The sequence below is a fragment of the Syngnathus typhle genome, linkage group LG7, assembly GCF_033458585.1.
Source record: "Syngnathus typhle isolate RoL2023-S1 ecotype Sweden linkage group LG7, RoL_Styp_1.0, whole genome shotgun sequence".
Taxonomy (NCBI): Eukaryota; Metazoa; Chordata; class Actinopteri; order Syngnathiformes; family Syngnathidae; genus Syngnathus; species Syngnathus typhle.
In genome coordinates this window covers 10,986,079-11,003,423 of record NC_083744.1, presented here as the reverse complement: position 1 = coordinate 11,003,423, position 17,345 = coordinate 10,986,079, and the positions used below count along the sequence as shown (strand labels likewise).

Below are 17,345 nucleotides of genomic sequence, written 5' to 3'. Positions count from 1 at the left end.
TACAATAATGACCTGTCCTTAAACTGATGCTGAGCTACTGTATATGGGTCCCTAACCCAGTTAAGGCATTCAGTGTAGGCTGAACAGAAATAAAACAATCTCAACACATTTGAAATGTCAGGTAAAAAAGCCTACTTTTACTTTATATTTTATTAATCCATTTTTTGTAAGTAAAGTCAGGAAAGACTAAATGTATTTGTAGTTTTCAATAAATAAATAAAAAAAACAAGTAATACATTCATGTAAAGTGACATTTAGAAAAGATTCTTAAAAATAAATAAAAAGCATGTGAAGTCAAAAAAGATAAAACGTTGTCTTTATTATTTACTGAAAACAAACCCAGTATTTGTGTGTGTGTGTTTGGGGGGGGGGGGGGGGGGGGGGGGGGGGCGGGGGCTGCTTTTTTTTTTTTCCACACACCAGCCTGACTCTGTAATTGAAGCGAGGAGGCAAACAAGCGTTGCAATATTGTTTCTTACTTTGTCACATTCTATTGTCATCTAGTGTCTGGTAATTTTAACCAATCATCACCAAAACTCTAATCCACTGTCTACTCCATGCAGGGGGTTGTGTGACCTTGAACGAACCCTGACAAACTGACAAGAACACAACATTCACTGCCTTCGAAAAACTCCTAATTGTTCGCGGCTGAGTGGCAACTAAACATTCGCAGAATGTTTGCTCGAGGTACACCCAAAGTGACTTTTCTTGTGTGCAAGGAAATTTTGAACAAGTACAGGCAAACATCTGCTGAATGTCTGGAGAATATTTGCGACTTTGACAAACCCTGCCGAGAATGCAACAATTTGCTTCCTTATGTTCAGTTCCTCCTCTCACGTGAGAAGATAGATGGGGGCATGGCAACAGTAGATTTCTGACCAGAAAGGAGCATTTGGAGAGCAGTTATTTCCTGATTTCGCCAAAACAAATTGATTAAAAATGCAAGCTAATATGATTTATCTGATTGAAAAATACATTGAGAATTTATATGTGAAAATCGGGACATCCTCGATGCACCTCCAATTAAGTAAAATGGCAAAACCAGGTGTCATTTTTATGTTTTGCAGAGCTGTCGTCATCTGCAAAATATATATCTAAATTAATTTGTAATCTAAGTTAGTTTCTTTTAAAATGAAGTAATCAGAAAAGTAACTATCAATTACCTTACCTTTTAGAGCTAGTAACTTTTCAAGGTCACTGTGGCAACACTTGCTGCAGCACAGTGCTCGAAAAACACAGTTTGAAATCAGCAATGCATCGGAGTGTGTTTCTGTGCCCATTGTTCCTTTGTCTGAGCTTTGAGAATTGACTGAAGAAAAGGGCACAGCTGTCTTGGTATTTCCTATAATGACTTTTTAGTTATAAAGACAAGACAATTATAATGGGATCTACATGCAGAATGGATCTTTTTGTGTTTGGTGGAAATTTAAAACCTTTAGCGCTTCCCATTCCTTGATACATAATAGAACTGATCTTTCTTTGTATATACATATAGCTGCCTTGCAGCCACAATTTGCTCTTTACATAACGGGAACAGGTACTACTTGACACAGTTTTGAACGTGTACTGCTATTGTTTCTTTTTATTCTTCATATTTAAGAACTGTATAGCTATAACACACTAAATGTTCACCTTCCCATAAAAGAGGGAAAGTGAACATTTTAAATATTAAGTGGTTGTTTGCAAGCTACTCTTCCTCAGATGACAGACCTTCTGTGTAAATCTGCATCAGACAGTTTGAAAACGAGGCTGAATATTTGTTTAAACAAAAGCCAAATGCAGTTTAGAGGGTTTTTACTCAGCTCTAAGTCCCCTAGCAACAGGAGGACTGTTCTGTAATTGGGGATATTGCCATTTAATTAAACACGGAATACACAGAAGTATATTACTATTTTGATTAAAGACACTGGTCCTGATCCCCCAATCTTTCGTGGTCTTGAAACATCATGGCTTATACTTTTGATTTCATTTGATTGTCTACAAGTGGATCACCATCCATCTGGATTGCCTTCCCAGTTGTAGGTTTTGCTTTTGGGAAGGCTAAACATAATCGCTCAGAGTATGAGACTTCATTTCCCTATGCTATTTAACTTATGGATGCCCATCGTTCTGTGGCAACAGGAGATTTCCAATTCCGAAGAAGCTCCGCAAATAGCATAAACAAATTTGCTCTAACTTGCTTTCCATATTATTTAATACACCAGAGAAGTGGAAATACCTGCAACCAGTCCAAGGAAAAAATAAATCTGAATTTCCAGAGGAGATATTAATGCAAGACTTTGATAAGGCCTAAAATAAAAATTTGGCCCCTAATGATTTACAAACACATAAAATCCATCATTGACATGGAAGGAAAACACCATTCTCAAGCTCTAGTCTAATTTACGCTGGATATATAAACTTGTGCAACCCTTTTCTCAGTTGGATTTTGCAATTTATGTGATTGTGGAAAACATTTTAAAATAATTCATTTTGGTGTCATTGCTTTCACAAAATCCTGGCATTTGAGCAGGGGGGTGTAAACTTTTTCTACTCACTACACATCATGCTGACGTTTTTCTATGAGAAAGATAGTGGACGCATCAGTGTTATTCATTTAAAATCCTTTTCTTCTTTTTTTCTTAAAGCCACATTGTCTGAGCTGAGCGGTGGTCTTTTTAGACTTCTGGCTTTAGCAGTTGTATTTGGAAGCCTTGATCTCTGCAGCCCTTTCCTTGTCACAGCCTCCGATCAACCTAAAGCCCTTATGTGTTCTTTACGCTGTACTAAGCCTGGTATTCTTTGCTAGCAATTCATAAAAGATCACTGCAACATACTATATCCTAACGTTTTACAGTATATAGACAAACCCTAAAGGAAGGTCGCTTTCCGGCAGTATCCTACAAAAAGAAGGCACAGTGCTGAGACACCCGCAGAAGTCAAACTGCAAATTGTTATATTCCACTCCAGTTTAACCTCATACAATGTTCATGCATAGCAACAGTGGTAAAAGCATTGCTTTATTCATGAATTTATTCATCTTTCAAACGGCTTAGGGTCGCAGGTCTGCTGCTTTTCTGCTTTCACGCTTACAGACCTCTCAGGGAAAATACTCAAAACTAACCCTAAGCCGGCAAGCGTAACTTGACATGAATTGCATTTGGCTAACATGACTAACAACAACACACAACAGCAAAGACCAAAAGAAAGCAGGGAACTTACCTTGCATTTGAGGTAATTGGGAAGTCAGAACATTGGGACTGTCCGAGATCTGCCCTCAGAGTTTGAGCTGAAGGAAAAAGACAAAGATGGCTGACAAGTCACATCATATTCACAAGCCATTCAGTGTACTCAGGGTCCTCATTTTTACAACTCACAGTCAACTTTTAAAGGGGTTTAAAAGTGTGTTTAAAGGGGTGTTCTAGTATACTTTTCCTCACCCACCTTCCTCAAATGCAGCATACAATAAATACAAAGTGACAATATAACAAGGCACATCTGAAAAAGAAACGAGTGGATGGAGGACGTTGACTGCTATTTTCAAAGGGAACAGGGCTGACGAGAACAGATGCACACAAAAACCTAGCAAGCGGACATATTGAAAAAAAAAAGAGACAAAGCTGCTCAAAACTGCACCTGAAACACCCGCTTGTGCACATGCACAACTAATTTAATGTTTAAATTGTCCCCATTAAATAAAACAAACACATGCACGCACGCAGACGCACACACACGCACACACACGCACGCAAACACACGGAAAGTGTCACTGCAACATGACCTTGAAAATGGCACAAGAATCTGCTCATCATATTCACAACACTACTCCATGTCACAATGGTCTCCCCGAAAGTTCTCCTCCCTGTGAATCAAAATGTCCTCAATAGCAAGACAATGAGCAGGCACAGAGAGAGACAAAGGTCTCAGGGGGTCATTGCTTGCTTGTTTGTTTCATCTGACAGTCTTGTGAGTGTCAGTTTCAGTTCAGTTTAAATTTCAAAGGTTAGATGTTAGTTCTTGTCACACGCTTATCTTAAAACACTGTGTACAGCTGTTGCTCATATCCTTTTGTAGATGGAGGTAGAATGTCCAAAATGGAGGCAAGCAGGCATGCAGGCCGAGGGAGAGAGGCAATGGCAGGCAGGCAAACAGGTAACACACAGGTGCAAATCCAAATTATTTGTCATCCAACTAAGGTTTGAACATAAAGGGTTTCAAGAAGTAAACTAAAGTTTGTTTTCTAAATTTCAAGTTCTAAAAAAATTACAAGCTTAGAGCAGACTTGAAGTGGCTTGAAGCTGCCTTTTAGTGGTAAAAAACTGTCACTACTATCTTCTTTCTTTGTCAAACTGAGACTGACTACCAAGTGGGAGCAGCCTATTTCCCTGATCAGGTGACTGACCAGGTGACTGACCAGTGACCAGGTGATCACAGACTTTGTCAAATAAAAGTCCAAGGCCAGCGAATCCTAAACAAAAATAAGAATTTAAGCTAAGGAAACTAAATTGGCTCCAACAAGTCTCATCTCTGTCTGCCACAATCGGGCTTAGTTACTGGGTACAAGAGTGCATATACATGGCGAACATCATGTCAATTGTATTCATATCACCAGTAGAACATTTTGTTGCAATATATCATTTTTGTGGTACCTTGCTAAACTATCTATCATATAACTTGCACTTTGTCTCAGCAGAAGGTGGACAAGTAATACAACACAGTGTCAAATTATGCTTTGCCTATTTGTCACAAAACACACACTGCATACAATATCAGTTCAAACTACATCATATGCAGCCAATGTATTAATCCAGCCAGTCGTTGCCTTTTATGAAGACAGGAAAATGAGAAAGGACCGTGATAAAGAAATTGCAATTCATCCTAAAATTTAACAAAAAGTGTTGTTTTGTTGATTTCCCTGCAAACAAATAAGTTTAAAATGCCATGCTCACATAATATTTTTCCCGGTCGTAAACTGTAATATGAGTCTGGCTTTTCAAATGATGGTATATTGCTTTGTCTGAAAAGTTGTTTATCTGAAAACCTTGCTTTTCACTTGCCTGCACAAAATCAGCACAAAGCAGATGGTCATCTATTGTACAGATTATTTGGATATATTCAAGTCAAAGGTTCAATAAATTCAGTTTATCAAATACACACATGCATACAAGACATGCAAATACACCCACATGCACTGTTTCTGGATCCTTGATCTTGTCAGTTGCTATGGTCCCTTTTTTCACATGGTTGGGCGTTGCTTGATGTCTTATCGTATTTACGTAAGTTCAGGTTGCTCAGTGACACGTCGCGTCGGATCTTGTTTTTTTCTCATGCTTCTTTGTTGGACGCTGTAGCACCATTGTGTTCAGCTGTGCTTGCTATTGATACTTTATTTATGCTGCCAATTTGAGTTATGGTAAAGTTAAATATCCAGCCATTATCTACTTCTTATCCTTTTAATGGTCACCAGTGAACTGGAGCCCATTCCAGTTGACTTTGGGGGAGAGGGGTGATACACTCATATTTGGGGAATGTTAGAGCTTTGGGTAACCAACAAGCATGTTTTTAGAATGTGGGACGAAGGCGACCCAAGCGAATATGGGGAGAAGAAATTCCTACTGTGACTCCATGCAGAAAAGATGGAGCTGAGATTTAAACCTTGAAGGTCAAATATGCAGAAAACATATTTTTTGCTGCATATTTTATGTCATACATACATGGTACATCTTCAAACAGACATGACATTTAAATGACATTTTAAAATGACAAGCCAATGTATTCAGCCAGATGCCATTTGGATGCCGTTTCCCTTTTAGTGTTGCACCCGATTGCAACCATATTTTTCAGTGGAAATTAAACATTGCTTTCTAAAAATTGTGTAAGGGCTGCAACTAACAATGATATTGATAATCAATTGACCTGATCATTATTTTGTCAATTAAATAATGAATCAGCTTGCTAAAGAGTATCTCAATTTCATTTCAATAAAAAAGAATCAAGCATTATTCCAAATTACTGCACAACATGCCCAAATAAAAAGTAATTACGATTCAGGGACTGGTTACGTCCATAACACATCATAAATAAAAGGCAAAAATGTTGCTGATTGTTTTCGAAAGTAAAAGCAAACATTTTATTTTTTATTCCTCACAAAGATAATCATCCCACTGCGTAGACGACGACAGAAATTGGATAATATTTACAGCTGAGAAATTGAAATGACATTTGGACAATTTTAAAATTTCAAATTAAAAGATCTCTCAGTAATTAATTGATTATCAAATAGCAAAATGGATGGTTTAATCTGATGACCAATTAGTTGTCGACTCATAGATAAATCAATTTATTGAGGAATCGTCTAAATTGCTGAGTGCAATGCAATATACATATGCAGTACGCTCCTTTTTGGGTTGAAAGCACTGACTAAATTCCACATGTGATTGTGATACTACAAGAAAGATGAAGGCAAAACAAATTACCTTTTAAATCCAGAGGTCAAGTTTCTCTCTCTCTCTCGCTCTCTTTCTCTCCAATTTATATTTTAACACATGCACATTTGGTCATTAATGTGAAAACTGTATATGCATATTTTTTTGCCTTTATTTCTCTGTTTGGTGGGGTAGGAAAGTTGTTTGTCTGCAGCTCAAACTGTGCATGTGTAAACCGCTGTGGCTCTGACCTTGTTTTTTTTCCTCCCAAAAATCAGCTGCTTGCATCAGGTGGCAAGAGTTGACAGTTGGGATCCTGACAAGGAAAGGTATAAACACAAGCCACATAAGTAAAGACAGCATCAATTCCCGGCAATGGAGCTTTGACTCAAGGTAACAGATGCCTCAAGCTGTGAAAGACAAACACATACAGCAGTGTGTTTAGGCCTATAGCTCCAGGGCTTCCCTTGTGCCCCCGTGCAGAGAGGAGCCCCAGGGGACTGACGCCAGCTGAGATTAAAAACAAGGTAAGAGCCCAGCTGAATTTTATGCACACAGCCTCAGCTGTTTGTCTCAAAAGAGAGAAGTAAATAAAGGCCTCTAAAATGAAGGAGGTTTCCAGGGAGCACATCGAAAGATGGTTAGACAGGAGATGCTTTAAGAAGAGTGCCATCGGTATAATTATGGTAAGACAAAAAAAATATCAAATAATTCATAGATTATTCAACATTCTTATGATCAGCTTGCTTTACAGTAATGTCTAATGTGGTAATGTTAATTCAGATAGAATAAGGTCAACATTGTAGTATTTGCAGTTTACCGAAACATCGTATATTCAAATGTCTGCTAAATTAAGTGCTGCTACACTGAACAATGTTGTATATGGAATAATACATTATTATCTCTATTTAGTGCGATGGCATCTTGTTTTCTTTTCCTCTTTACCTCCCCTGTCAGTATCAATGCATTGTGAAATAAGTTTAACTGTCTTCAATTTTCCCCCTGCCTTCACAAAGCCACTTTATGGCTCCCGGAGCTCCGATCCTCTCTCCATCTTGGAAAATGACAAATATAAATGATTGACAGTCTTCCAGGGATAAGGGTAGGGGGTGGTGGTGTGGGTGGTGTTAACAAGTTCTCTGTGTCAAAGAATACAGTCTGATAGGCTCCCAAGGCAGGAAGAGATGAGATGAGAAAAATGAAGATTTTGGTGCTATATTGATCACACAGCGCTTGTTTCATGAGGTCAATATATTGGTGTAAAACAGTCCTGCAGGTCAGTAGTCACGTCTTGTTCAATGGATTTTAGGTTACATATGTAAAGATATGTTTTATAGGAATGACAATTGTTAAGGCGCCAAGCCAAAAGACCCTGGGTTGGGAAAAAGAAATAGTTAAAACCCCAAAATGTGTCTTTACATCTTTGGTATGAATTTGTTCATTTCCCCAAAGATTTGTCACCCATTGCATTTGAATGCATTCTCATCATACTCTGTTATTCCATCAACTTCTCCTCTCCTAGGCTCAAGTCAAATCATGGCAGAGGAAAGCCTGGAGACAGATGGCCCCAGATCATCTATGCCGGCTGAGCTCCACCATCCCTATCCTAAGCACACCCAGTGGAAGTTTAAACTGTTTAGAGTGAAGTCCATGGAGAAGGCCCCTATGTCAAGTGAGACAAAACTTGAGAAGGAAGCCATGTCTGGGATCGCTAAATCCTACGTCTGTACAGCTCCAAATGTACAGTTAGATAATGGTAGTACAGGTAGCATTATGAAATTTTGCCCAGATGCAAAAAGCAAGAAAACTACTGAACCACCTGACCAGAGCATGGACATGAAGCTAGCAGAAATTGACACTCACATGAACCACCTCAGGTAATTAACATTAAGCCTTGTTGATAACATGCTCTGTTTCATCTCACAATGACACATATAATAATAATAATATATACATGTTTTTTTCTTCATGAAGAGGTCTGTGCCGTCTTTGTGGAATCTCATTAAGAAAAATCAGTGGCCCGATCCATGATGTTCACGCAGTTCTGGATAACGACAGCAAGAATTGCTTACGCAAAATGTGCTGTACATCAACAAAATGGCCAGAGGTCATCCGCAAGGTTTTTAAAGTGGACGTGACTGAGGATACAGAATCCGTCCACCCGCTTTCCTTCTGCCATCGCTGCTGGATGACTGCCATACGAGGAGGGGGTGTATGCAATCTTTCCAAGACAAAAGTCCCTGAGTGGAAACCTCATTGCACCCTCTGTCAGCTTTGCTCACCCAAGAAACAATTATTCCACAAGACTGGCAGAAAGAGGATGAAAACCACTCCCAGAGCCCAAAGCTTAGCAAAAAGACCCAAGTTGGACTACAACCACATCACTGTCAGTGGTGAGACTCGTGTTCTGAGACCATTTGGCGGCCATCTTCATGGATCTGTCCTTAAGACATGGAGAAGTCCCAGTGTCCAAAGGGAGCATTGGGTGAGGACCATCACACACTGTCAGAAAGAGCACCTGAGTAGCAACCTTATATCTGAGAATTTCCCAGTTGATTTCCTCTGTTCTTTCACTTGCATGGTGTGTGACCATCTGCTCTCTGACCCAGTTCAAGCCCCCTGTGGGCACCTCTTTTGCCACAACTGTATTATGAAATACAAAAACTTTATAGGGCCTCACTGTCCTTCCTGCAACTTACCCTGCTCCAGCGATGACCTCATTCCTCCCGCAAAAACCTTTTTGTTAGTCCTGCATTCTCTGCTTTTGCTCTGTCCGAAAGACGGCTGTGGTCAGCATGTAAAACTAGACTCATTTAAAGCTCACTGTATGAGCCATGATGCGGAAAAGCAGGATGCTAGACAGCAATCATCACAGCTTGACAACTACCTGATAACCAATAAAGGGGGAAGACCTCGCCAGCACTTGCTATCCCTCACGCGTCGTGCCCAGAAGCATCGACTGAGGGATCTGAAGAACCAGGTGAAGATGTTTGCAGACAAAGAGGAAGGTGGTGACCTAAAGTCTGTGTGTCTGACACTATATCTGCTGGCACTGAGATCTGGGAATGAACACCGAATGGCAGATGAGCTGGAGGTCACGATGCAAGGTAAGTGGCCATGAATCAGTCTCTTGTTCAATCAGTTTACATCCCCTTAGCACCAAAAGAGAGACACAAACAAATTAATTAGAGCTCATTAAATTCTGCCATAGTCTGAGGGCAGCGCTCATCCCTTAATTAACAATGAGTTGAAAAGTTCACTGTTTAGTAGAGAAGAGTTTCTGTGATTTTGTTTGCAAAGCTTTTCATGCTTGTCCATTGTGTTTTTGATTGCAAAGCTTTTCAAGCTTGTCCATCTCTATCCATTAAGTTAGCATTGTTGGCCTTTGCTGAATTTCTCAAGCTCTCACTATCCTTCTGCCAGACTGTCATACTTTCATTTTCACACCCCTCTATGATAAATGAAATAAAGTCATGTGAAGGGCCTGTTACAATCAGATCATCAGCAGCTCTTGTATCTGCAAATGACACAGACAGCACCAACGTTCCCCTTTGGGGATTGAAGGCAGCTGGTGTCTGTTTTCATCTGTAGCCAATACAGCTCGCCTTTTCAGCGGCTTTATTGTTTCATCCTCAAGCCCATTATGACATTTAGAAATAAGGAAACATTACATTGTTTATCCAAGGGTTTGTGGGCTCTGGACAACAATACATTCATGATCTTGCTGTGTTGTTGTAGGAATGACTCCACATTTAAATGAGAAAAGAAATCCCCAGCTCTTTTTAAAGTTTGGGCTTCACAGTTTGGTGCTGAATAATTCTCTTAGTGTTTTATTTTGCCTCATTCTGTGTTTGAAACTTTTTAATTTGTCTCTATCTACAGGCAGAGGCTTTGCGTTGCACCCTGCTGTGTGTTTGGCCATCCGGGTCAATACTTTCCTGAGCTGTAGCCAGTATCACAAAGTGTACCGGACTGTCAAAGCCACCAGCGGCCGCCAGATCTTTCAGCCCTTACACACTTTGCGTGCTGCAGAGAAAGAGCTTCTCCCTGGGTTTCACCAGTTTGAATGGCAGCCAGCTTTGAAGAACGTCTCTTCATCTTGCAACGTTGGTATCATAAATGGGCTCTGTGGATGGACTTCCTCTTTGGATGACTCACCATCCAATACCATCACACGCCGATTCCGCTATGATGTGGCTCTGGTGTCCGCAATAAAGGATCTGGAGGAGGACATTGTCGAGGGGCTGAGAAAGAACGGGGTAGAAGACAGTGCCTGTACCCAAAGCTTCAATGTTACGATCAAAGAATCTTGTGACGGCATGGGAGATGTCAGTGAAAAGCACGGCGGAGGACCAGTTGTTCCTGAGAAAGCTGTTCGCTTCTCTTTCACCATTATGTCTATTTCTGTATTGCTTGGTGAAGATAATAAGCAGGAGGTTACAATCTTCACTGAGCCAAAGCCAAACTCAGAATTGTCTTGCAAGCCCCTCTGTCTGATGTTTGTTGATGAAGCGGACCATGAAACACTCACAGCTGTCTTGTCGCCCATGGTTGCGGAACGTAGCACAATGAAGGAGAGCAGGCTCATCCTGTCGATAGCTGGACTGCCTCGATCCTTCCGCTTCCAGTTTAGAGGGTCAGGATACGATGAAAAGATGGTCCGTGAATTGGAGGGCTTGGAAGCCTCTGGATCCACGTATGTCTGCACACTGTGTGACTCGAGTCGAGTGGAGGCCTCTAGAAATATAGTACTCCATTCTGTCACACGCAGTCATGATGAGAACTTGTCTCGCTATGAAATCTGGCGAACTAATCCATTTTCTGAGTCTGTAGAGGAACTGCGGGACAGAGTCAAGGGGGTCTCTGCCAAGCCCTTCATGGAGACCCAGTCCACACTTGATGCGTTGCACTGTGACATTGGTAATGCCACTGAGTTCTACAAAATTTTCCAGGATGAAATAGGCGAGGTGTACCGAAACAAAAATCCCAGCCGGGAGGAACGGCGCAGCTGGCGGGCAGCCCTGGATAAAGCACTGAGGCAGAAGCTGAAACTCAAACCTGTGATGAGGATGAACGGCAACTACGCCCGGAAGCTAATGACCTTCGAGGCTGTGCAAGTGGTGTGTGAGCTGGTGCCCTCAGAGGAGAGGAGGGAAGCCCTGAGGGAGCTGATGCGGCTGTACCTCCAGATGAAGCCTGTGTGGCGCTCTACATGCCCAACCAAAGAGTGTCCTGACCAGCTCTGCCGCTACACCTTCAACTCCCAGAGTTTCGCTGACCTCATTTCCACTACTTTCAAATACAGGTACAATGGCAAAATAACCAATTATCTGCACAAAACCCTGGCCCATGTCCCCGAAATAATTGAGCGTGATGGATCCATCGGTGCATGGGCTAGTGAGGGGAATGAGTCAGCAAACAAACTGTTCAGGCGTTTCCGTAAGATGAATGCACGTCAGTCAAAAACCTTTGAGCTTGAGGATGTCTTGAAACATCACTGGCTCTACACATCAAAGTACTTACAGAAGTTTATGCAGGCTCATAAGTACTCTGCCAAAGCCACCATTGACCTAACAAAAATCCAGGACAGTGAAAGTGTGGCCCACGAGGTCTTTGATTTTTGATGTTTTGTGTGAAATTAAGCATAAATATTTCAATGTCGCTTATTTGATGTAATTTGGTTTTAAGTTTTTCTTTTAAACTCCTATTCTTTTAAAACTTTTTCTCTGAGAGCTTTGTCAAGTTTCAGTTTGTTTATTCATTCATTTATTAATGTTGGACTTGACAGAACGACAATGTTTAAGCTGTTGGACTTTATTAATTGTATGTCTTGGCTTTTTGGATGGTCATGTTGAAATGGTAATGAATTTATATAGACAGTCACTGGCGGAGCTAGAGGGGAGGCCACGGGAATACTGCCACCCCTTAAATATGTGCCAGGCCCAATAATTGACTTTTTGGTATTCTCTTAAGAATTACTTTCAGAACACCCCCTAGTTTTCTGTAAAAAAAAAAAAAAAAGGAATTTATTTTTCAGACACACGAAGATAACCTTGCCCCCTCCCACCCGAAGAAAAAAATCTTAGCTCCGCCAGTGGAGTCAGTGACACACAGACTCTCATTTGGCAACAAAAAAGTATTTTTTCTTTTCCTATGAGTGAAATATGGCTTATTTTATTGCAGGCCTGTGACATCTATATGAATTTATGAAGTGGATATTTATGAAAGCAGACGAAAATGGTATAACTCATAGTGGAGAAATGTGTTAAAATGACCATATTTGAGAATTTGTGGTCATTTTGAATAGAGAAAAATGTAATCACAGCAAGTTTAATGCTATTTGTTTCATGGCTGCCCTCTGCAAAAGATTAATTTATTGCTTTATCCTGGCACCCTCGAGGGCGGAATATCTTCCAGGTCACTTTGAACCAAATTTTATCTTTTTTATTTTGTACACATTAGATAATACATCATGCTTTATTCGACATCTTCACATAAAATAAAGCATATACTGGCCTTTTTCATAAATCATTAAAATGCATTTTAAAGCCAAACATCTTGCAGAGTCTCGAGCAGGGATTTTTCTTTAGTTCGGTATAAAACTGCACTTTTCCTCTTTTGACATATCTTCATCACACTGGCTTAAGATGGAGGAGGGACAGAAGGATGTTATATAAAGTTTGTTGGCAACTTTATTTCTTTGATTGATTGCATTGTCTTTTCCTGCCCTTGACATTTGTGGGTGCGACAAGCAATTTTGTTTTCTTATTTTATTGGATGTTTGATTCCTTTTTACTGTCATAAGTGCAACAATACACCAGCAGGGCTGTCACTGGCCTCAACAGACATTATCTTTTAGAATGCATTTTATGACGGCTTGTCTCATAGATGTGTTTTTGCAAAATAAATTGCATCTCCAAGTAAATTGGTGATGGATGATTCACAAACATTTCCGTCTTAGCTTTTCTCATTTCCTGTTTGTCCTCTCCACTGAATTACATGTCAGTTTGCACATCAAATTTTTACAGTAAGTTGATCGGTGGAACTTTTTTTCATATGTTTTTATAAATAAAGACAATACAATTAAACTCCCCTTACTGTGACATATTTGAGCCGAACACAATTGTCGGGTGCATACATGATTATTTCCTTCTAAAGTATGCTTTCACAGATACTCAAAATGAGGTCATTGTGATTTCATTCATGCCATGTAGATACATATATTGAATGAATGAATGAATTATCTTTATTTCAAACATGATTTAAAGAATAAAAACAATAGGAAACATACAACAAAACACAAACAAACAATATATATCACTGTTCGAAAAGTGAGTGAATGCTTGGATGTTTTTACACTCATGAATACATTTGACATGTATCCTGCAGTTTATTTCTATTTTGGGACTTCCAAAAGTTTAGAAACATTTGACTTAATCTCAAAATAGAAGAGACATGAAGAAGTCAATTTTCATTTTATCACTGTATTTTATTTAATGACACAAACACAACCACTCTCTTGTTGATTCATTTATTTTTTCATAAAATGAATAAGAAAGTGTTATTCAATGATTAGTTCACTACGGTCACTGAGAGCAATTGTAAACAATTAGGAAAAACAAACAAACAAGCAAGCAATAAAATTTCCAAATCTAATAAAAATGAATATCAACATCAGGGGCAGTGAAAATTAACAATTTATCATCTTAATCACTGGTGTTTTTTCTGGTGTTATTTGAATCAGTATAAAAAGTTGGAGGTAAAATCGAATACATTTATACATACAGTTATGATGACAAGTGACCTGTTTATTAAAAGGAGTACCATTAATTTTCAAGATAAGTGCACCTTGTAGTGCAGACAATACGATAAATGAATTTGTCCTTAATAACAAGATAATAACATTATTAACATTACCTGTTAGATCATTTGGGAAAAAATGTTTCAGAAATATGTATTAAACTTTTAGGCAATCTACCAAAGAATGAGCTCTTAGCTTCATAAAGGTTTAGTGACCCCCGCTCTGCTTGACAAAAGACACATTTTACACATGGATAATTCATTCTTAGTTATTATTTCACTACATAATAAACTTGTTAATCAAAAAGTCTCCTGAAAACTTTTTTGGCTCTGGGCATCTTGAGGGATGTCTGCGATTTCCTTTGCTTGACTTTTAAAGGCTTATGTGTTAGTGGTATAACCTTTTGAGGTGGGGTCATCTCCTGCTTCGGAAGACCCCCGTGTTCTCGGCAGAAGTATTTTTTGTTTCCCTGCGACAGTTCGAGGAGCATTGTTTCAGACAGCCCCATGCACTGGGCATGGACCCAGTGTCCGGCCTCTCTTTTGGAACAAAAGATCATGGCTGGCCATTGGAGCTCAGTGGAGTAATACGGCTCCCATGTATTGACATCCAGCTGACAACCACGGCAACATTTGATCCAGTAGCCATATTGCGACTCATCCTCCTCATCTTTCTCATTGTAGGTATTACCTTCACCCTCACTACTATCATCAAGCTCTTGAGGCTCACGGCCAAAATAGAGCTCATCTGAATCTTCGAGAGGAGTGGAATTGTCTGTTAGCTCTTGGCTGCAACCCTGCTGCTCTTCTTTGCTGTCGACCTCTTTCTGGAAGTTTACTAGATAAATGTAATTCATATTTGTTTGGCACGACCTGCCCTCACTTGGTACAGCTAGTAACATACTTTGTTCCCCTGCGGCACCGCCATACCAAGTCCCACTGTGAAGGATATCTGGAGTCCAGTTTGGGGGGTCAAGAGGTTCTATGTGAATCCCCTTCTCATCCAGAATGACAGTACTGCACTCCATTCTTTTTTGTGAGTTAAATTGATACCCTCCTATTATAATATACTTGTGAGCGGGGCCTGTGCGAGTGATCATAGCGCTTGAGATGGACAGACCAAAGTCGAGAAGCTCACACGACAATAATGGACAACCTTGCAGGAGTTCGACGTGCAGACAAAAGAGCCGAGGTGGCCGGCCGTCACTTTTCAAAGAGTGACCGCCGAGGATGTAAACACGGTCCTCTCTCGCAAGGGCCACGTGGAATGACTGTCCATCACAGAGCTCTGGAAAAGTGTAAGCAGAACAACAACCAAACTGCATGTCGAACAAGAACACTTGAGGAGGACAATCAATGACACAATTCCAGTTCTCTGAGGTCCTCTCTTTTGCAGGCATGTAGGACCTTCCACCAAAAACTACAAAGGCCGTCTTCCCTTTGCTCTGAACTACCGTGACTGTGTGGCCATATCTAGCACCTGGCACTTCTCCAACTAGTTCTTTCTCTTTACACTTCAGGGTCAGTTTGCGATTGCAGCCACGACTATCCATGCTCAGTGCATAAAGACTTGTTGAGATGTCATTGTTGGGGGTGCGGCCACCGTGGATGAGATAACTCTCCGGGAGACCATCATGTGGATCAAGGCGGCAAACGGCAGGATAACGCAAAGGAGGAAGGTACTGGGAGTCATTGGAGAAAGATATGGCTCTCAACCTCAGCTCACCATGTTTCAAGCGCACACCAAATACTCCTGTTGGACAGGAGCGCTTTGGCCATCCTTTCTGGCCAAACAGGAGAACTTCACCGTCAAGCTGCAGAAGAGAACAGCCAGGTTGCAGAAGATTTTCGCAGTTGACTGGCTTTAATGGTTGCAGAGTCATCCTGGGTGCAGGCGTCTGCTTCAAAACAGCACACAGGCACGCACACACAGATGTTGTTTATTTTCATCACTTTTCAAAATTACTTCCTAGTCATCATCATTATCAACATAATGGTTCCCTGTCTCATCTTAATAATATAATAAAAACTTATACTCACATGTAAAATGTGGACATTACAATAACATTCTAATTAGAAATAAGCACAGTTGGATGGGCTTTTTTGTTCAGAGCAAACTATGCCGCAAGTCAATTCAAACTAGATAAAGTGGGATTCATTTAGTCAACCTTACATCATAGTTACAATCTTACAGTTACATTCTTATAGGCTAACAATGAATAATTGATTGATCTGTCTACGTAAACTAGCTCTTTTTTGACCATATCACAATTGGTTGCATTTAATGAAGTACAGTAGTAACAACTATTTAAATGTTATCAGCCTAATCTAAAGCTTGGTTCATATTACTGAAATACCACTGCTAGACAAACAAAATGATGAGAAAAAAATTCATTCCCAGCAGCACAAGTCGACATTTATTTTAAACAATCCTTTGTCCATGTTTATCTTTATATACAGTGTCTGTACTGTAACATACAGGTTATAATACTATTATAATGAAATGATGAAAAGTACCCATGAATATTTGTAACCTCATAATGTCCAGTAATTTCAGATCAATTTTAATGCGCTTACCTTGCAGTCAGGCTGAGGAGTCGAGCGTGTTGAGACCTTTAGCTCACTTTACTGTGAATTTTAAGATCACTAAACTGAACCTAATCACTCTTTATATCGCCTGTCTTTGACAAAAGTAGAATCTGGCAGTGAGGTTGTGAAGCTTCGTTGACTCACAAACACTTCCAGTTCTTGAGGTTAACTGTGTGTGACTGCTGCTCATTGTCAGCGCTGCCTGAATGCATTTAGCAAGTCACTTCAGAGGTACAGTCACAGATAAAACACACCTAAGAAGCTAGGAAAAACAGCGACAGATTTTGTTGTGCAGTCTGAACTCATCAGATGTTTAAATATGTTGAGCTGTGCTTGTAAAAAAAGCTTCAATGGCATGCCTTAAAAAACAAGCGGTCTGTTTGTTATTCTTTTACTTTCTAAATTTCCACGAGGGAGCACAAAAATTGTATTATACACTAATTGTAATTAACAACAGCTAAATAATTAAGACATGCTGATAATTGCTGCAGAGGCCACATCACAACCGGCATGAAAATACAGTAAGGCGGAAAAATGACCTAAATTATGCAG

At 40.0% G+C, this 17,345-nt stretch overlaps 2 protein-coding genes across 7 annotated transcripts; one reads left to right on the top strand and one right to left on the bottom strand.

The window, feature by feature from the left end:
- The first annotated feature begins 423 nt into the window (after nucleotides 1–423).
- Nucleotides 424–13,495, top strand: rag1 (recombination activating 1). 6 transcript variants are annotated; one of them, XM_061284024.1, is made up of 5 exons: nucleotides 424–4,131; nucleotides 6,683–6,931; nucleotides 7,927–8,281; nucleotides 8,379–9,511; nucleotides 10,287–13,495. In XM_061284024.1, the coding sequence occupies exons 3-5, from the start codon at nucleotides 7,941–7,943 to the stop codon at nucleotides 12,026–12,028; spliced, it is 3,216 nt and encodes a 1,071-aa protein (XP_061140008.1). In that variant the 5' UTR covers nucleotides 424–4,131; nucleotides 6,683–6,931; nucleotides 7,927–7,940; the 3' UTR covers nucleotides 12,029–13,495. The 6 variants fall into 6 exon arrangements, with proteins under 6 accessions (XP_061140008.1, XP_061140007.1, XP_061140009.1 ...); XM_061284023.1 differs by having other exon boundaries at nucleotides 6,683–7,090; XM_061284025.1 differs by having other exon boundaries at nucleotides 424–6,797; nucleotides 6,888–6,931.
- A 426-nt stretch (nucleotides 13,496–13,921) lies between these two features.
- Nucleotides 13,922–16,983, bottom strand: rag2 (recombination activating gene 2). The gene is made up of 2 exons (XM_061283403.1): nucleotides 16,782–16,983; nucleotides 13,922–16,102 (listed from the first exon to the last, which is right to left on the bottom strand). The coding sequence occupies exon 2, from the start codon at nucleotides 16,085–16,087 to the stop codon at nucleotides 14,501–14,503; it is 1,587 nt and encodes a 528-aa protein (XP_061139387.1). The 5' UTR covers nucleotides 16,088–16,102; nucleotides 16,782–16,983; the 3' UTR covers nucleotides 13,922–14,500.
- Between the last annotated feature and the right edge of the window lie 362 nt (nucleotides 16,984–17,345).